The sequence below is a fragment of the Mastigoproctus giganteus genome, chromosome 2 (genome assembly GCF_048544385.1).
Source record: "Mastigoproctus giganteus isolate SK-2022 chromosome 2, ASM4854438v1, whole genome shotgun sequence".
NCBI classification, from domain to species: Eukaryota; Metazoa; Arthropoda; class Arachnida; order Uropygi; family Thelyphonidae; genus Mastigoproctus; species Mastigoproctus giganteus.
In genome coordinates this window covers 154,409,155-154,431,466 of record NC_143576.1, presented here as the reverse complement: position 1 = coordinate 154,431,466, position 22,312 = coordinate 154,409,155, and the positions used below count along the sequence as shown (strand labels likewise).

Genomic DNA, 22,312 nt, shown 5'->3' with positions numbered 1-22,312 from the left:
CTGCTTGAACCAGCTTCATTCCCAATGTCTTCCTTGGAAAAGGGCAAGGCTGTAATAATGCAGCAAATATGGCAGGCAAATATACACAATGGAGTACCAGCAGAAATTTGTAGGAAAATACATTTGCTAGATGTGTGCAGCACACAGTCATAACCTAGTAGGTGTGCATGCTGGCTCTCTGAATAACACACAGTTGCATTTTTTGGAATTTGGAATATTAGAAAGGCTTCACAAGGCTTTTTTTCAAATTCTGCCAGCTGCTGATAAATGTTAATGAGTTTATTACAACCCTCTCCCCTCCTTAAAGTTTACTCAAGAAACATATTAGATTTCTAAAGCAACCACTATTAACTCATTTGGTGGAAGAAATCTGTCCCTCCAAGTATCACATAAAATAATATCCTTCTTTAAACCTGCTGAAACCTTGGCTATTTTTTTTTTTTTTTTTTTTTTTTCAGAACATTTCAGAATTTTGCATTGGCAGAAATAAAATCTTATATTAGTGATATTTCAATAAATGCAATTAAAATCCATGTTTTTGTTTCTTTCAGAGACCACAGTCATTTGTTTTATTGGTAATGAGCAATGTAAGACACTCACTGGCATAAACATTTCAGTGCACTTTACTCTGGCAGAACACATTTAGAGTTAGTAGTTTTTTTTGTGACATCTTCCCACCAGTCAGTCAGTTGTTGTTGTGCTTGAGCATGGTGAATAATATGCATTCAGAGAAATGAATTCTCTCATTTGCATATTTCTTCAGTACAGTGGCTGTAGAGGTCTTCAAGAGTGAGTGACATATGAAGTGTCCAGAAAGGGTGCAGAATTATAGCTATTTTCTAAAAAAAACTTTTTAGAAAATAGCTATTGCTCCAATGAACAGCTGGCAAAACATTTATGCTGCCAATAACTTTCTGTTTATTGTTGGGATGGCCAAGGCCAGAGGAGTTACATATCCATTGTAACTACATAATATTAAGAGTAGCCAAAGATTTTCTGTCACAATTCATAATATTAGTAGGGGCAAATGATGCAAGAAAGAAAGGTTATAAAGCATCACAAAAAAAAAAAAAAAAAACTCCCACATTGCCTATCTATTCTCTCCAATACTCTGTCTAGTGCTTAGAAGTGGGTAATTTATTCAAATTACCCACTTCCACAACCACAGATGAAAGTTTGTTCCAACAATCGACCACCTGCTAGCTGAAGGCAAACTTCTGCAATTCTCTCCTACAACCTTCCTTTTTAATTTTAAATTTATGTCCCCTCACATGTGTAGTATGAGCAAGAGGGAAAAAAACCTTCCGCACTGAGCTTGCTCAATCCATTCAAGGCCTTAAACACCTCACTCAGATGATCTTACAGGTGCCTAGTCTCCAGATGCTGGAGTTTGCAGAACTGAAGCATTTCTTGGTAAAACTACCCTTTTGTTCCCTTTACTAATCTCGTTGCACCTTTCTACACCGGCGCCTCCGTAGCCAGGTGGGAAGGAGCAGCAGTGCGTAGCACACGCTTCTTGATTAGACCGGGGTTCGAGCCCGTCACCACCAAATACGGAGGATGCGGAAAGGTCAGGGAATGACCACCGCATATTCCCGGAGCAATATGGCCTTAGTTGCTAATGCTCCTAAAAACCGAATAACAAACAAACAATCATCTACCCTAGACACCTTTTTATGTTAAGCTTCAACAATTTCTCTTCCACTTTCCTCTCAGTTATCACAAAATCATTTAGCTCTCTGTTAGATTTTGATGAACTTCTGACATTCCTTTCCCTAAAGAAGTCCTCATGCATGAATGTAGATGCAAAATACCTATTCACTTTGTCAGCAACATGAGAAGGATTATCAGCAGTTAAACCATCACCATCAATTGGATCAATGTGATTCAACTCCTTCCTTCTACTGTTAATATAAGTAAAGAAGTCGCTGCTGCTTTTTTTTTTTTTTTTGCATTCTTTAGCAGACATTTCTCCTGATCTTCCCTAGGTTGCCTGACCTCCTTCGATACATTATTGTAGCCTTTTGTTTCACCTGATAATTTATATGCATCCCATGAATTTTTCTTCTCTGCCATAAGTCTCATCAATTCATCTGATGACCATTTACTTCTAAGCTGGAAACTGTATTTCTTTGCTGGTATGAATAGCCTAGTAGCTTCTGCATTTACTTCTCTGATTGCTTCCCATTTAGAATTTGCTGTTAGTAACATTATCAGATTGTCCCACTGAAGAGAATTTAAAAACTGTCTGAGACCACTGTGGTCACCCTTACAAAGGAAAACACTTCCCTTAACCCTTGATAGTAGTTACATCGTTAAGTAAATCTCACGTCTGTACATTGCAATCGCTGCCAACCAGTTGTTCTTTAATTTGCAGATTCTTAATGCATGAAGAATTGCTGTTAATAATCAGATCAAGAGTATTGCTTTCTCTTGTTGCCTCTCTGCTGTAGAAAACAGTCATCCAGTAATTCACAAAAATCTTGCTAGTATGTGAATGACCAGCCCACACGTTCCAGTCAATATCTGAAAAGTTAAAATTGGCTTATAAGACATTCTAATTTACTGGCCCACTCTTTCTCTGCATAGTTGTTTATTATACTCATCACAGTTATTAGGTCTATAACACACTTCTACTCTCATTTTCATTTTCTCAGTGCTTATGTTACACCAGATTGACTCAACATTGCACTGGCTACCCACATTGACTGGATGCATTACCTTAGATTTAATGTTCTTCTTAACTAAGAGCATAACCTCTCTCCTGTTCTGTCTCTGTCCTTTCTATACATATTATACTCCCCATATTCAAAATAATTTTGCATCCCTTATATCTGAGTGACACCACTCAGACATAAGTAATACAAATATTGTGGGGATGTCTCCAGTATCCAACAATGTCTGCATTTCATGACTTAATCAGTACTTCAAATTCATCAAATTTATTTGCCATGCTCCTAGCATTAGTACACATGCATCTATTCTTACTCTTAGTTACCCTAACACAGCCCAGGAATTTACTTGTTCCATGATGATCCACAGCAGGGCATGAAATCCCTGATACCTTGCTTTCCAGGCTGCTGCTTGTTCAAGTGCAAGAATCACTTTCACCTCTGCCTGTGGCTCTAGTTAATCTCTTATTCTGTGTATCTTCTGAGTTATCGGTTTTCTTACCGACCCAACACTGCCTCAAAACCAGTATGTTATGGTGTTCGTGCTATTGCTACACTTAAAAAAAAAGTGTTTGTATTGCTGCAACTAATTTCAGTTGGGTTTTATAGACTTCTAAACTTTGTGATATAAAAATCATTTAGATGAACTTTTAAGTTAAATCTCTAATTTAAGTACAAAGAGGATTATTTATCAGTGGGGAGGAAGCAAAAAATTTCTATTGACAGCCATATATGTACTTCTAAAAGTTGAAATGCAAAGATCAGTCAGTGTGAATCAGTTGTGAAGACTTAATGCTTCCTTAATTCTGTTTAAAGTGACATCCTCTCCATGGATTATTTCCATTATTTCAAGAACTGACTTGAAATTAATTGCATGAGCACTCCTTTATTAATTAATTGCATGAGTACTTTGTGCCCAGAGACTTAAGTGTTTCAAAAAAAAAAAAAAAAAAAAAAAAATTTTTGAATTTTGATGTTTAGGAACATTGCTTTATTTATAAAGTCTGTGGAATTGGGCATCAGAGGTGGGGAAGAAAACTTAAGAATTATTTAAATCAACTGTGTTACAAATATCGGGATAGATTTATATTCCATGGACCTGCAGTGTTTTAAAGAGCTTAATGGAATGTAAACCTATCAAGACAGAAAAATTTCCAGTTCTTTTCCACATGGTGTAAAAGAACTGTAGTACAGTAGTCGTGATTACTGTGGAAGGACAGTAATCATGACTACTGTACTAAACATAAGAAGTTTGGCAGCAAATACAGAGCTATTGTCATATATCTTGTTCTACCACAAGATCAACTATCAAATTTAAGCATTCTTTCAACTGGGTATGATATTACAAACATTGTTAATTGTGTTGTGTAATTGATGAATTTTTTTCTATTAAAGCAATAAAATGCATTATAATCATTATTAATTTGCAAATGTATATTGTATATAAAGGTGTGTGTGTGTGTGTGTGTGTGTGTGTGTGTGTGTGTGTGTGTGTGTGTGTGTGTGTGTGTGTGTGTGTTAAAGCAGAGTTAAAATTCTGAACTACATGCTTTCATTGACTGGGGGGCAGGCATAATTTCCAAGCTTTGCCTTGAGTATACAAATGCTTATCCCACTTTTGCTGGAAGTGCTTAGAGTACTAGGCCACATTCCTCCAGTTATTTGGTAGACTAAATTTAAGAAATGTTTCACTGGAGTTCTTCAAAGAGAGTCTACTCTGCTTCATAGGAAATGTGTTTGCTATGGGTCCATAATGTGCTTCTGAAAAGTTCCCTCCATGGCCACATATGGGCAAGAAGCAAGCACGCGCGCGCACACACACACACACACACACACACACACACACACACACACACACACACACACACACACACACACACACACACACACACACACACACACACACACAGTGAAAGATACTAGTGAGGAGAGAGCTGACTTGAGATATTCAGGATCTCTCTCTCTCTCAGTTAGTATGTTGAATGGGTTAATCATGAGTTAGTATATTAAAAAAAATAATAAATAAATAAAGATTAAACAGATCTTTGTGCTAAACAGGTTAAAGAGACTTATATCTATTCTCAATTATCATATAAACCTAATAATTCTTTTGATATTAGCAAGGTTAAGTTATTCCTCAGTGAATCCATCTAGATCAATATAATCTCTGTAATGCTATACATTTGTAATATCTACATCTATATTTCTAAACGTGTGAATACACTGCATTAGAACATTTAATAGAATATACTATTAACAGAGTTTAACAATGCATCTAATTTAAATTTTGATTAAATACATTTTTAAAACATTATACAAGTTGGGATCAAAAAATTCTAGGACCAAATTTACAAACATCAAAATAAAATAAAATAAAATTACTTTGGAACATAGAATCTAGAAATTTTTAGAGTAGGTGGAATTTGTGTTGTACATGTGCAAAGGTTTATTTTTATCTCTTATTGGCAATAAGTAATTTCATATTATTGTTTTTTAGAATATTTTCTGAACAAAGATCATATGTAAAATTTTGAGTTTTTGTTGAAGAAACTAGCCTGAGAGACTGTAGAAATGAAGCATATAGGGAAAAAGTTTTGGAAATCAAGAGGTAGGAAATTTGAATGATTGCCAGTGCTTCAAAGATGGATTCTATGTCATTGAGGATGACGCAAGGTGTGGAAGACATTGCACATCAAATGAACTGCATTAGAAGCATTATTTGGGGTAGTCATTAGATAAGAATTGAAGATATAGCCTCTCAAGTTGGAATATTATGTGGTAGTTTTTAGCTATCACATCTGCTATTTTAAACATGAAAAGATTGTGACTTCTTTGTTTCAAAATTCTTAGCAGCAGATTCAATAGAAGGAAGAGCTGAATTTTCACTGTTGAAATTTTTTAAATTTCAATCTAAAATTTCTAAAAACAGTAGTTACAAAAGATGAAGTGTGATGTTTCCATAGACAAAAATCAGTCTTCTGAATGCAGGTATCCCATGTCTCCCATGAAGAAAAAAGATTTAGATCGATAGGTGTAAAGGTAAATTTATACTAGAATTATTTTTTCATTATAAAGTCATAATTCTTATGAATTTATGCAGGGATTTATGCTGTTAATAAGACATAGACAAGGACAAATTGGAAATTACTCCATGACAAGCTCCTGCTCATCATGCAACAGTAATTTCTGAATATCTTTTACACTCTGTAATTGTCATACATCTTCCCTATTCACCTGACCTTGCATCATATGATTTTTATTCTTTTATCCAAACTAAAGAATTCATTTAAAGGGATGACAAGTATCCATTGAGGCAGAATTTATAAAGGACATGGTCTCCAACAAATGCAGTTAAGGAACTTTCAAAAGGATGCCTAGGATTTTAAATATTAAATATATTAAAAAAAAAAATTAAATATGTAGTTATCTCTATTATATTTGTTAAAATAAAAATTCAGTCCTAGAACATTTAAATCCTACCTTGTATATAATAAGAGGCATAAACATCAAAACCACCTAAGAAACATAAATGCAGGCGTGATCCTTGAGAAGAACCTGAATTAACTGCAGAGGATGTTACTAGTTTAAAGTGAGTCATTAGAGGATTGTAGGTAGGACGTGAGGAGAGATAATTTTGGATATGGATTTCAGGATGATTAGTGAAAACATAAAAAAATGGAGTATGTTGATTCTTTTGGGACATTGGAATATGGCCATAGTCTAAGATTTACTAGTGATACTTTGTATTAATAGAAAACTCATAATGGTCTACATCAAGCAACTGTTCAACCTTAGCATTGTTCAGAAAACAATCATGCACCATGTGTAAACCAATTTGTTCAGTGGCTAGAGGAGTCACCCAGAATATATGAAGCGGGATTTTCCAGTGAATATTATCCCATGAATTCTTCCTTTTTAGCTCCATAAAGTTACTTGCGAAATTTTATGTTCTTAAGTTGTATAATGAAAATCTGTATTAGATCAATTTTTTAGAGTTTCATAAAGTGTTTTTATGAAACTGTTTTTATAGTTATAAGAGAATGACTTTATAAGTAAGTTAAAATTGAACTTGCTAGTTATTTGTTTTTGTTCCTTATAAATTAGTTCTCCGAGCAGGCCTACATGAACCATCCAAAATGTGTTTCTTGAAGCAAAATTTTAATACTTGTAGAGGTCAAATGGTGAAATCATGGGGGGGGGTGCAGTTCCATCTAAAAAATCTATTTTTTTTGGTACTACCTTTGCACAGATATTCTTCCTTTCAAGGTTAATGGTTAAACTTTGACAGATCCACTCTTTATCAAATTGTTCTGCTATCATTCTGATAGTCATCCTTCATTCAGCAACTAAATTTCCACACCTTTTTAACATTTTCAGTATTTTTCAATGTTGTGTCATCAGATGGCCATGTCAGGAGTCATTATAGACTGTCTCTTATTTTAGAAAATCATTTGTGCAACATGAAAACTCATCTCATCTCTTTGGTATTACAAACTTCCCATAAACTTCTCTTAACAATTCATCATTTTCAGTGGAAATTTAACTATAAATTTCTGGTTAACACACTGTTCCGTAAACTTTTCAGACATTTTTGCATATTTGAATCAAAAACCACTTTAATTTAATATTGTGAGACACCGTAAATGTATATCATACACTGGCAGCTTTGGTATTGGCCATGACGGCAGTGCCTTACCGCCGACCGGGTTAGCCGGGTGGGTAAAGTGCCTGCCTGGCAACCCAAAGGTTGTGGGTTCGAATCCCACCTCGGGCTTGGATCAGAGTAAAAAATGCAAAAAAACCTTGAGAAGTTGCAATATGGCCACAGAAGCCAATGCACCAACAACGAAAAAAAAAAAAAAAAAGTGCCTTACCGTTGCCATTTCTAAAACTCTCTAGCTGCACCTTATATAGAGAGGCTGCATATTTTATTTCAATTTTAAAATAATTTTGAAATAATAATGTAATTCTGCATTAAAACACAAAAGTATTTTAGTTATGATTTATAATAGTAATATATACTATAATTTTAAATTAAATTATTGAAAATATGAGGGTTCTTTTCCCTCTATTATCTAATGTACTATAAATTTATATCCAGTATATTTTACTAAAATTGCAACAATAAATTTATTTGTTCAGCACAATATCGTAATTCATTAACTTATTTTCCTTCTTTATGAAAACTTTGTCACCTATCTATGCTTTTGTATAAGTTGAAAATGCTTAATAATTGATCATCCTAATATATCTTAATTGATCATTATGCACACTGAAATTTTAATATAAATAAAAGGTATAATTTCCTTATAACTTATGAAATCTATTTTAAGATGGGCTTTGTGTTTTTTTTACTTTATTTTTAGATGTTGGTCAAGAAGGTTTATTCCGAAAAACTGGCAGCTTGACAAGACAACAAGAGTTAAAATATCAATTAAACACAGGGGCAACTGTCAATTTTTATAGAGGCACCTTTAATGTCCATGATTGTGCAAGTGTTCTGAAAGGCTTTCTTGCAGAGTTACCAGATCCTCTTCTTACTGAAGCACATTTTTATGTTCATTGCCAAGTTTCTCGTAAGATTATTTTCTTTATTGGTTGAATAATATTCTAGAAGCTGTATTTAATTTCCATGAAGGTGCTCATTTCTGTCTATATATAAAAGAATATTTTGGAAAATAGTGCTTTTTCACGTGCACACTTTTTGCTTTCCGCAAGGCAGGGTCATACTACAAAAAAAGTTATTGACAGGTCTGTCTCCAAGACTACGCCTAGGCAGGTCTCTCTTAAATTAAGCTGCATATACTGCAGTGATGACTGAATTACCTGATAGCGTTTAGTAGTGTTATGACGTCACACAATGTTGACAGTTCGGTTGTTGTTAATTGTGGGGTTTAATTTTTGAATTCTACATGTCTCAAGGCAACGATTCAATTTTTTCAAAAGTTTCTTCAGCTATTAGCACTGTTGTTAATAATGGCAGTAATAGAAAAGAGAAAGATCGTATTAGAAAGGCTGAGAAGAAAAGAAAAGATATTGAAGAGTATGAAGCAGCACTTAAAAATTCTGATATTGAAGAAAACAAAGTGATTATAATAAGTTAAAAGCTTCGCAATTAAGAAAGGAAAGATACAAAAAGAGCAAAAAATAAATAAATCACAAATTGTTGATAGCTCCACTGAAACTCCAATTGTTGATAAAAAAGAAAAAAATCATAAAAAAAATGATAAATTGGTAAAAGAATGATTAAATAGAGATTCCTGAAAATATTTGAAGTTCGGGAAATTTAATACATGACGTTTTTGGAAGTATCGAATCTCCTTTGGAAGAAAAGTTTCAATTTAGCCACAACAAATAATACTGTTCGCTGAATGAAAAATTTTATCCAAAATTAAGATTCCAGAAGAATTGAAAATAATTTATTCATCAGACTAAATTATGCCAGATAGTTGTAATGCTGAAGAATACAACTCTGTAACACCCGAAACACTTTACTCTCTGGAGCCTTCAGGTTTACTTCTGCTTAAATTACTATTAAAGGTAAACACAATTGTTATGGTTTTAAGATACTTAGATATAAAAAAATGACTATGTGCAGTGGAAATAAGGAAGAAATGTTTGGTTTGTGAACACGTTACAGGTGACAGAGCTGGATCGAAAGCATATATTCCATGGATTCATAGGTACACATGAAGGGGAATATGACTTCATTTTTCAACGAACACAGTTTCTTGTGTAATTGGCTTTTAGTATGACAATAAACAAAAGTCAAGGTCAAACATTATCTAAGGTTGGTTTTGACTTAACATCATGTTTTTCGCATGGACAATCGTACATTGCATTAAGTAGAGTGAAAGTGGCTAAAAATCTCTTTATATTAACAGAAAACAAATAAAAAAACAATAAAAAAAAACAAAAAAAAAATTGGACAAGAAATGTTGTTTATAATCAAATATATAAATGATGGTTTTGTTATTAATTAATTTGTTTATTTGTTTTGTTTTAATTAATTTAATTTGTTTAATTTAATTAATTTAATTTGTTTAATTTAATTAATTTAATTTGTTTAACTTATTAATTTGTTTTTACATAATAATATAATATAATTTTGTACATCTTTTGATCATTGGAAGGAGGTGTGGGGGTTTCCTCCACTTAAAAAAATTTTAAATATAAAAATGTATAATTCAGGTTCATGTGAACACAAGTCAGAGGGGAGCAAAGCAACCTTCTGGCTTCTATACTAAAAAAATTATATCTAATTTAACCCTTTCATGAGCGAATTTCCTTAGAGTGAATTTTTTTATTGAAGCAGGCTCTGTGGGGCAAGTTTTGTTATGAAATTTTGTTTTGTAAAAAGAAACATGCATAATGCTTTTACATGTTAATTTCTTGTTATTTTGACTTGATTGCCTGTCATTAATGTAAAATTATTGTCAAAAAATAAAACAGAATTTTAAAAAAACTTTCTTTCTTTTTTTTTTTTTGAAGCAATAATATCTTCTATATCTACTGTATTTATCTCAGTGATCACTGAATTATGACCACTCCATGTATAAGGTTATTCACGATTCTTAACCCAGGGAATGCTTTTCTGGAAAGAACTGGAATCCTGATGTGTGTTTGTGGGCCAACATTTCACTGCTAAAGTCTACTGTCAGCTCTTAGGAGACCATGTGTACCCTGCCATGTTGCATTTTCCAGACAGAGATGGGATCTTCCAAGACAATACTGCTCTGTGTCATTAGGCTCTGCACTGTGCACAAATGGTTTGAGGAACACAGCAAAGATATTCGCTGTGTTCCTCAAACCACTTGTGCCTAACCTATCTTGATTGGCCTCCAAATTTGCCTGTCCTCAATTCAATTGAAGACCTATGGGACGTTTTAGAACAGGAAATGAGGCATATGGACAAGCAACATTAATATATTCTGACACTGTGGAAAGCCTTACAGGCAGCATGGCTTCAGATCCCTACGGACGTCTTCAGACATATACTGGAGTTAATGCCAGCTGAATAGCAGCTGTTATCTGTGCAAACGATGGCCAAACATGGTATTAGGTAGGTGGTTATAATTCAGTCATTACTCTATCACTTAATTCAGTCTCATCAATTTCTGAATCTGAATTCTAGAGAATTGTGGCTCTGTTAAGCCAAAAACAGACAACAGGGGCTGACAAGTATGATGTTCTCCTTTGATTTTCAAAAGATGTTTTCATGCTCCAATCTAATAAAATAATATCTACTATTAGTCAGAAACAGATAAGAGATTGCAGCAGCATTTGCTGGAAAAAGTTCAAAACAATTTGCACAGAAAGGACAAGATTAGAATTATATTTGAAATGACCTTCAGAAATGTAAATCTATGTATACACTCCAGAGTCCACACATGACAAACATAGAACAATTTGTTCACTCTTAAAAGTGTTAAAAAAAAAAAAAAAAAAAAAAAAAATCATTTTAGCCTGTTTGCATCATTTTGTGGAGGTTATTTTGGCACCATCTTTTTTACTATTTCACACTCCAAAACCATTCTGTTTCATTCAGGAGTAACTTGCAGTACCTTCCTAGATAATTTTTTTGTTATAGTCTCTCAGCACTTAAAATTTAAGGAATTGTTATTGAATAACATTGAAATGATCCCCAAAGTGGCTGTATATTGTAATAAAGGCATGTGTATGAGCTTATGTAGCATCAGACAAAAAAAAAACATTTCGCACAACCATTCCCTCTAAAAGTTTGTCCAGTTCCTCCTTGAATTTATTTAAGCTGTCAACTTCAACAACAACAGATGGAAGTTTGTTCCAGCAATTATCCACCCGCTGGCTAAAGGCAAATTTTCGCACATCTGTTCTACAATTGTCTTTCCTCAATTTTAATTTATGCCCCCTCAGGTTCATAATCTGAGCAAGCGGAAGAATCCCATCAGAATTCAGCATGCTCAACCCATTCAAGGCCTTCCTTATACATCTCAATCAGATCACTTTGCAGATGCCTAGTCTCCAGCCACTGCAATTTGCCAAACTTAAGCCATTCTTAGTAAGAGGACCCCTTCATTCCCCTCATCAATCTTGTTGCCCTTCTCTGTACACACTCTAGCAACTCTACATTCTTCCTGAAATGAGGCCTCCAGACATGTATGCAGTACTCAAGGCATGGCTTGACCATTGCCATATACAAAGAGATATTCTCCTCCTTTTCCCTGCTACCAAAATTTCTGTATATCATCGACAATACCCCATGACCTGTCTGCATTGCTCAGAAAATGTCATATCTGATGCATGATCACTCCAAGGTCTTTTTCATTTTTTACCACCCTAAGTGTAGTACCACTCAGTTGGTACATTCTTTTGGGGTTACTTCTACCCATATGCAGTATTTGCATTTGTCAATGTTAAACTTCAGTTGTCACTTCTCAGACCATCTGCCCCAATTTTCTAGATCCTGTTCCAGGAGCTCATTAATCTGGCCAACCTTTGTATCATGAACCCTGTGTGACTGCATTAATAACATTAATCCATAAAGAGCAGCATCCATTGATTACCACTCTCTGTCTTCTCCCACTCAACCACCCTTTTATCCATTGTAGCATCTTACCCTTAATACCATACTGCTCCAATTTGTACAGTATTCCATGTGCAATAGTGTTAAAAGCTTTCCTGAAATCCAAGTATATGATATCAAAATTATTTTTTGCATCTTGTTCCTTTGTAACCACATCATAGTATCCAATCAAATTTGTCAGACAAGACTTTCTCTTAACAAAGCCGTGCTGTGTCTGAATTATTGCTGCAGTCGTGTCTAGATGATCCTGCAATGCATTATTAATGTCATTATTTATTGCTTGTTGAATGTGTTTCCCCTCTGTGGTAATTGCTTTCACTATCCATACCTTCATATGCCGGACTTGAGTTTAATTCTGCATTGGTTGGGGAAGGGTTTTTTTTTTTTTGTTCAAATTTATTCAGCTTAAAAATTACATTAAAATTAAATAATTAAAAATTAGTTAAAATTATGTTGAAAGTATGCAATTTTTACATAATTTATTAAAATTATATTAAAATAATGATGTGAACATCAAAAGCTTGATGATCTCTCAACAAGTTTCCAGAATTATTTTTTCAAAAATAATGCTACTCTGTATTATGTTTTTCTGTCATATGTCTGGTCTTGGCGCATTATAGCCTTAGATGCTAATGCACTAATAAAATCCAAATCAATCAATCAAACATGTCATATGTCATGACTGTCTGGGGACACTATAATTCCTGCCAGTGATGGTGAAAGCACTTGGGTTCTGGCTGTCTAGAAATGACCACATTTAACCACCTAAAGTAACTAATATTGTTTTTTAATTGAATAATCTCTCCCAGATTATTCACCCAGATTACGAATACGTTATTCTTCAGATTAAGAATTAAGACTAATTAAGACTACTTCAATGTCTGTCAGAGATGGAACCAAATAGTTGTGAAACCAGTCAATGCAATATCTTTGTTTTTGATGAATAATGAATTTGCCCACTGTGTGATGTTATTCATTTAAGAAATATATTAGTTACTTTAGGTTAACTGGTGGATAAACATTGTCATTTCTAAAGAGCCAGATCCAAAGTGCTGTTACTGTCACTGGAGGGATTGTAGTAGTCACGATAAAAAACAACAACACAGAGTAGTGTTATTTTCTGAAACTGTTTCAATTCTTCTCCCAGTTACATAGCTCCCTGAGGACTGTTGTGGCCACCAACAAATTCCTCCAACTGCATTGATCTTGTGCACTACAAGTAGCATCACAACCTGTCATGCCCATAACTGATCCCATCCTACCACCTAGTTGCAGGTCTTCCTCTTCCCCTCAGTTTTTCCTACCATTATATTCTTCCACAGAAAGTTTCCCTCCTTGCTATATGTTCAAAAAATTTGAGCTTTCTTCTGTTGATGCTATGAAGAATTTTAGGCCTGCCAATTTTATTCAATACCCACTCATTTGTTCTTCGATCAAGGTAAAAAAACACACAGTATTCTCCTGTAACACCACATTTCAGATGTCTCAGTTTTCTTTCTGTTAACTCTTTTCAGATTCCATCCTTCACATCCATAAGTGGCAACTGGAAAAATTAACAAATCAATGCTTCTCAGTTTTGTCTTTAGGGGCAGGTCTCGACCTCTCCATTATTTCACCAGATCATTGACCATGTTTTAGCAATTGCCTGTCTTCTCTTTACATCATTTGTGCAGTCACCATTTTTATTTATTCTTGACCCTAAGTAATCAAATTCATCAACTTCTTCAATACCTTGTCCATTAACCTTCATTTTACTGGAACCGAGATTATCACCAATCACCGTAATTTTAGTGTTATTCACATTCAGAAACAGTCCTTTTTTCTTACTTGCTTCACACTCTCCTCAGAGTTTCTTTAAGATGAGCCCTGGAATTGCAAATTAGCACAGTATCATCTGCATAACGAAGGTTGTTTATCTTCAGTCCTCCAATTTTTAAACCATCCAAAGCTTCAAGCATGATATCTTTGGCATTAAGATTAAAAATGTGAGGCAACAAAATGCAGCACTGTTTGACTCCATTACCGATTTTGAAGAAGTATGTCTTTTCCATATTGGTTGGGAATCCCATATTAGTCATTGTTTTCCATAGTTTCTCACATTGAACATAATGAAATGCTTTTGAATAATCTATAAAACACAAAATGACCGGAACGTTGAATTCTTTGCATTTTCAATAATCAGTTATAAACTTAAGATTTGATCTCTGGTTCCTCTGCCCTTACTGAAACCTGCTTGCTCTTCTTGCATTTCTTCAAGTTTTCTTGAAATTCTGTTTAGTATGATTTTAAGAAAAATCTTGCTAGCATGATTCTAGGCTAATAGTCCTGTACTGTAATTTGAGCAAATTTTCAGATCTTTTTTTGATAAGAGAATGAAAATTGATTTCTTCCAATCTGATGGCCACTGTCCCATTTCCCAAATATTTACAATCATTTTATTAAAAAAACTCTGTGCCCTTCACACCTGTAGCTTTAATAAATTCCACTATTCCAGGCGACTTGCCATGCCAGTTCTCTGATGGATTTTTCAACTTCTTCCTTCAATAGAACTGGTTTATGATCACACTCTTGAAAATGCGATGGCAGATTGTTAGCATCAGCAGGTGCTATGAAGAGCTGCTCACAGTATTTTTTCCACCTTCCTTTAATTGTGTTCTCCTCTTAAAATTTTGCCCTTGGAATCCTTAAATACGTTAAGTTTTGGATGGAAATTTTTTTCCAAATGTTTCGTTTGTTGTGGTATTCCATTTCTTTACACTTTCAATCGATATATTCCTGTTTGTTCTGGCTTAAACAGTGCTTGATGACCTTGCTCAGTTTCTGATACTCTTCATTTCCATGTACACCTTGGGCTTTTGCAATTTTTCTCTGTTCAATAAGTTTAAAAGTGGCTTCTGTAATTGATGGCTTCCTAATCTTTTTCCTTTCTCTAATGTATCTATTTGCTGGATCCTTAATAATGCTTTTTGTATTTTCCCACATTTCCTCAGGCAGCATTTCTTCATCTAGTTCTAATAGAGCTTAAAAACAATTTACTTGTTTCAATTATATAATCGTTGTGAATATTTTCTACATCCAGTTGTCTAGAGAAAACCATATTCATGATCTTTTTCAGCTTCAGCTTGAGAATGATATGTAGTAGCTGAAGGTCATTGCCACAGTCTACACCAGGATAACACCGGAACGCCACCTTTGCTGAATAAGGATGAATCAATTTGATTCCTAGTTTGATGATCAGGAGATTTCCGTGTGTAGAGTCTTCTCGGGTGTTGCTGAATGCAAGTGTTACATATGATAAGACTGTTCAGATGACAAAATTCATTAATCTTTCTCCCCCATTCATTTCTAGTGCCAAGACCAAACCCTCCACATTCCAGACTAGAAGAAACTGTTTTGCCTACTTTTGCATTGAAATCACCCACGAGTATCAAAACATCCATTTCTTGGGACCAGGTCAAGAGTTGTTGGAGATTTTCATAATAAACATCCATATCTTCATCTGTGGCTGCCGATTTAGGTGCATATGCAACTAAACCTGAGATTTACAGGTTGGCTCTGAAGTCTAACCATCATCATTCTGCTATTAATAGGATTGTATCCAAGAAGAGGCCTTGAACATTCCTTATTCAAAATTACAGCGACACCATCTTCTTTTACTTGATCACTTTCAGAAAAAATAACTAAAGACCCATTTCTAGTATTGAAATGACTTTGTTCTGCCCACATGACGTCTGTTGCTCCTAAAATGTCAGTTTTGTACCTACCCATTTCATTGATCGCCGTTTCCATCTTGCCTTCCAAAATTTCCAGTTTTGCTAGTCAAATAAGAAACATTTAGAAAATCTTTTATAGCAAACTAACATACAGAGTATTTCAAAAGTGTGTAAAATTCTAGAATGTGTCCAAAAAATGGCATTTAAATGTGTCAAATTTTGAACAGTTAGGGAACTATGGGAGTTTGAATTTTAAAAAATGACCATGGTAAAAAATTTCTAATGGTAAAAAATATTAAAATAAAAATAAGCAGTACATTCTTAATAAAATTTATTCACGGTAAGTACATATATGCTTATTCTTATTTTTTTCTTATTTTAGACATTTTATTTTGGACTTTAGAATACTTTCCAAAATTTTTTGCATGTACTTTTGACACACCCTATATATAGGTTAAAAACTACTTTTTTAATATAAACATTTAAAAAAATTACGTGAATGTTTGATGCTGCATCTCACATATTGTGGATATTTCTCATCTCTGTGTTGTCAGATTGGTCACTCATCACAGTTCTCATTACATTGTTCTGAAAGATTGAAATTAGTTAGACTATTAGGCTACAGCAACTGTGGTGTGAGTAATGGCATACATTTTAAACAAATAGCAGTATACTTTTCCCTTTGAAGCAGCTTTATTTAAAGTGCATAGTGCAATAACATGAAAACTCATAGTGAGTTTCCACAATATGGTATTGAAGATATCATATAATATCGTGAAGCCTCCACAATATGATATCGATATAATTAATAGCAAACTTAATTTGCTCAATACTGTAAAAACAGAAGCTATGCTCTTTCTGTACAATTAATGCTTAATAGCACTTTTAGCATGCGTCCTTGTCCTAAATTCCTTGAGCCTTACAAGACCTGGATGTCATTCTTGAACAATGTAATTTAGAAACAATATTAAATGGGATAATGTTAAATCAGGCTTCTGTATTCTTATAAATTACTCAATCAGCAGTTTTTATTGAGCAGTTGAATATCGAAACCTGTGTATTAAGTAATGTTCCAGAAATATTAACGGTTATTAGTTTAAAAAAAAAAACTAAAAATAAACAGTATTAAGTAAAGAGTGCTTCTTATTTTTTGTTTTTAGAAATGTGCAGGGGAGATATGCTTGCAGAACAACGTATCAAGGCATATTTCCGACAAATCAAGACTTTACAGCTGCTGTTTTTGCTGCTTCCTCCAGAAAACTACACTTTATTAAAAGGCTTATTGCAACTGCTGAATAAAGTTAGTACAGCCCGAAAGGATAACTGCATGGATGCAACTAGTTTAGCTACTCTATTTGCTCCACACATTTTATGTCCAAGGAAGGTAATGTGAGATTCTAAAATTTGGATATGAAATTTATCAATTTTAGCATATTTCTCAAATGGGGGGGAGTACCTGAATTACCATTTGGAGAGGGGGACATGAAACCATATTTGAAAGTAAAGTAATGCTTGTGTGTGTGTGTGTGTGTGTGTGTGTGTGTGTGTGTGTGTGTGTGTGTGTGTGTGTGTGTGTGTGTGTGTGTGTGTGTGTGTGTGTGTGTGTTGCACCAAATATTATTTTTCACCCATTGCCTATCCTATTTGATACACATTTAATCTGGCTGCATACTATTGAGATAAGTGAGTTTTTTTTTTTTTTTTTTGTCATCCTATATGCAAGCACCTAAAATATCTTCATTCTTAGACTTTAAGTCATCATTAGGTCCTTTATCAGAAATCTTTAATTCTGCAGCAGATGCATTGTTGAAATGTAGTTAACTGAATTTAAATATTCAGATATCTATTGAATTATGTTAGTGTGAATGTAGAGCTTGGTAATCAGTTTTGATCTGCATCACTGGTTATTTTTTAATTGGCAAAGCTATAAAAAAAAAATCCATAAAGAATCTACCAGTGTACAAAATGCACTTGTATGTTGTTTCCCAGTTTTGGTTTTGACTTTAATTTTTCTTGATGTGTGCTGGAAATAGTTCAGAAATATTTTATTTATTTATATTTTGGATAACAGGACTGCTGTTACTAAAGCCATTATTTGTTATTATTATCCAGTATATTATCAGAATAAAGAATAGAATTATAAAGTGCACCACTTTAAACTATTTCTTGCTATTTTTTCCAAAATATATTTAGTGTTGTATACAATACAGCAGAGCACTTTCTCATGTGACTTTTTTCTTTTTGTTGTGTCCAGGCCAGATAGACACATTTAATATACTTATACAGCAGGCCCCCGTTATAACGCGGTTCGCTTTACGCTGATTCGCTATAACGCTGTTCTTATATTATAACCCGTATCTGACTATAACGCTGTCACAGATCACTATAACGCTCTTTTACAGATTACATTTTTGACATATTTAACGAAATCGTTTCATTTGATGGAGTCGATAGCTTGAAAATGAATAGCAAAACAGCATTAAAACGTTTCCCACGCCGACTTGAGCAATTTTCCCACGCTCAGTGAAATTTTCTCGCACGCTAATTTAAGTACAGTCACTTGTTACGTAGTTCCGAGATCAACATTTTAAAAAATGATCAAATATATTGCTTGTAATATTTGCGTTATATGCATTTATCCGAAGTCTAGTTAGTCATCACTCAGTACAGTATTAGACATCGTGCGTAACGGACAGTTTACTTGAACATTGTATCATAATTAATTCAACCAACGCAGTTATATTTTCGAAAGAGCTAATAATGACCGACAGGAATGAAAATGCAACAACGTCTGGGCGCAGTACGAAGCCTATAAATGTAAGAAAAAGACTGAATTTGAAAATTAAATTAGACGTTTTGAAGCGAATCGATTCCAGTCAACGACAAGCGGATGTGTGCCATAATTTAGGACTCGCAAATTTAAATGTAAGAACAATTATGAAAAAATAAAGAATTAATTTTAGCAGCGGGAAAGATAGCTGTTCCACTGCAAGCAACTAGGACTAGACCGGCTATTAGGATTGAAATGGAAAGACTTTAATTTTATTGAAGATAATATTCCAATGCAGAATTCAGTATGCAGAATTCAATGCAGAATTAAATATTAAAAAAAAAGAGAGAGAGAGAAAGAGATTAGCCAATACGATGATCTGAAGAAAACTCGCCTAAAAAAAAAAAAAAAATGTGGAACCATTTAAAACTGGTAGAATAGATTTAAAATCCCGGGAGAAGCCGCTAGTGCAGATTAAGGAGCCGAAACTTTCAAAAAAGAACTTGTTAAAATTATTGAAGAGGGGTATTATGTGTTATACTTCTCAACAAGTTTTTAACATAGATGAAGCAGGACTTTTGTGGAAACGAATGCCTAAAAGAAGTTTCATATTGAAAGAAGAAAAAACATGCCAAGTTTCAAAGCGGCGAAGGATCGGTTGACTTTATTGTTGGGTGGTAACGCTGCGGGCCATTTAAAATTAATACCCCTTTTAGTTTATTTGGAAGAGGGCCAAAGTTCAACTAAAAATCCACACATTTTTCATGATTAAATTCATCCATTAAATTAAATCAATTAAATTCATTATTTTAATTGGAATTTTGTTTACTTTTGATACGCAAGTAGTTACCGCATAATTATACGTATGTAATGCAGAATATTTTATATGTGCAAATATTTGAATATTAAATATTTTGACCGACATTTGTGCATCTTTTCATTACCGTTTATTATTGATTAGGAAATATCCTATGGCACCGACCGCAGCTCACAAATACATATGTTACCTTATGGGAAAGCGGCGCTCGCTTAGCGCGGATTCACTTAGCGCTCTGTTTTTCCGGAACGAATGATCAGCGTTAAGCGGGGGTCACCTGTATATCATCTTCTCAGTCCCCCCCCCCCCCCCCCCCCCAGTCTCCTCTGTTTGAGCAATATATAGTCTCATAAATACCATATTTGTCATCTACACAAACAGGCTGGACTGGTCAGGCAAACTTAATAATAAGATCTGTCAAAACCAGACCCCTTGCCAAACCTCCACATTCAGATATGGGTGAATGGAAGGGTGTGAGAAGTCTCCCCCCCTTCAAAATCACAAAGTATCCACAACCACAGCAGAAGAACATTCCATCAAAAGAGTAATTTCACTCCAGCCCCTTACCAGAATCCCCACTTTCAGCATCTACTCACATTTTAGAACCTCAGTCAAAGCATTTTCCCTATGATTCCATCCTGTTCCAGCTTACAAAGTAACCACTCGTGTGGAACTGAGTCAAATGTCAGTTATCGGTTGATTCAACTACTGCTCATCTCAGATTCCCAAATTATTCGCTGTATGATTCCTTTCGCCTCAAAAATGGTACTTGTGCATATGTCCATTCTGATATTTCCTGTCAGGAACTTGGCAATTTGTAATCTCCTCTCTTTGATCTTCTCTGGCTTAAAATCTCTCTACCTCATTGTGTCAAATTCATCTGTTGTCTCTACTGTTCTCCCAACTCCACTAATCACTTGGAGCTCTTTGACTTCCTCTCTTTGCAACTTGACTTTTTCCAGTCCAACTTTCCTAACAGTGAGGTAATTTTCCTTGGTGATTTTAATGTTCACAACTCCAGCTGGCTTTCATTTTCTAGTCACACCGACCCAATTGGTCGAGATGCTGAGGCTTTTGCAATTACTAATGACCTTGCACAGATTGTTCATTTACCTACAAGAATACCGGACAATCCTAATCATACAGCCAATACGCTTGATCTTTTTCTCACAAACAACCCTTCTAAGTACACGGTCAAAGTGAGAGGTCCTTTAGGCACTTCAGATCACAACTTGGTGATTGTCTCTTCTCCAATGGAACCTTTATCTCATGGCTATTCCCAACCTCGTGTTGTTTGGCATTACAAGAATACAAAATGGGATGACTGCGAGACTTCTTTTCCTTGGTCGGATTACTGTTTCAAAACTTCTGATGTCAACGTTTGCTCAGATCATGTCAGTGAAATTATTCTTGCAGGAATGGAATCCTTTATCCCACACTCCACTTTAAAATCTCGTCCTTTATTCAAACATTGGTTTTCCAATAAATGTGCTAAGGCTGTTCAAGAGAAGAATGTTGCATATCGTAATTAGCTTGTTTCTAATTCTCCAGTTTCATTTTCTACCTACACCAAAGCTCGCAACTATTGTAAAGCAGTTATTAATCAGTCCAAACTAGAGTTTGAACAGGCTAAGAGTAGAAAACTTGCTTCTTGCCCTAATGTTAGCCGAGCATTCTGGTCTCTTGCCAAAGCTATTGGCTGCAGCTTTTGCCCATCTCTGCTCCAACCCCTGTCCAAACCAGATAGTTCTGTTGTCACTTCAGCCATGGATAAAGCTGATCTGCTAGCATCCCATTTTTCTTCCAACTCATGTATTAGTGATCTTGGTAAAACACCTCCCACCATTCCCAACACGCTCCATTCAATGCCTCCTGTGGTCTTCCGTCAAAAGGATATCAGAAGGATTTTGATGAATCTTGATGCTAAGAAAGCTCCAGGTCCTGATGGTATTTCTCCACTTGTTCTCAAAACCTCTGCTCCTGAACTTACTCCTATTCTTTGCTGCCTTTTTTCACTTTCTTATTCCAAAGGTGTTTTTCCTTCTGCTTGGAAATTTGCTCATATCCAGTCAGTTCCTAAAAAGGGTGACAAATCCCTCCCATTCAATTATCGTCCCATTGCAATTACTTCTACTCTTTCTAAAGTAATGGAGAAATCAATTAACCGCCAACTCTTAAACTACCTAGAAACCTTCCGTCTGATCAACGATCGCCAGTATGGATTCCGTCAATCGATCCACTGGTGATATTCTGGCTTATGTTACCCATTTATGGACTAATTCAATTTTCAGAAAGGTTCGGTGAAACAGAAGTAGTTGCTCTTGACATCTCAAAGGCTTTCGATCGTGTTTGGCATAAAGGTCTTCTAAACAAGTTTCCATCTTATGGTTTGCCAACTGTTTTTAGTAATTGGTTATCCAGTTTTCTCTCTGATCGCTCACTGAGAGTGATGGTAGATGGCTCTCTGTCTTCAAACTTCTCCACTAATGCCAGTGTCCCTCAAGGTTCAGTTCTTTCCCACACTCTTTTCCTCTCGTATAATAATGACCTTCTTGCATTAACTGGAAATCCTTTCCATAGTTTTGCCGATATTAGCATATTGCATTCCACTTTCCATTTTGAGAAACCTTGTCCTGCTCAATCAGCTTCAACCTCTCGAAAATCTGCTACCAATTCCTTAAATGCCGATCTTCGGGTAATTCTCCAGTGGGGCAAAGACAACTTAGTTGATTTCAATCCTTCTAAAACTCAGTCTTGTCTTATATCTCGCAAAAA

At 34.8% G+C, this 22,312-nt stretch overlaps 1 protein-coding gene across 1 annotated transcript in view; it reads left to right on the top strand.

Moving 5' to 3' along the window:
* The window catches only part of RhoGAP54D (Rho GTPase activating protein at 54D), a 129,900-nt gene that overhangs the window by 29,285 nt on the left and 78,303 nt on the right, over positions 1 to 22,312 (top strand). The window contains exons 3-4 of the mRNA XM_090390070.1: positions 8,039 to 8,248; positions 17,111 to 17,334. Of these exons, the coding sequence (XP_090246196.1) occupies positions 8,039 to 8,248; positions 17,111 to 17,334 (434 nt within the window). The remainder of the gene's footprint in view (positions 1 to 8,038; positions 8,249 to 17,110; positions 17,335 to 22,312) is intronic.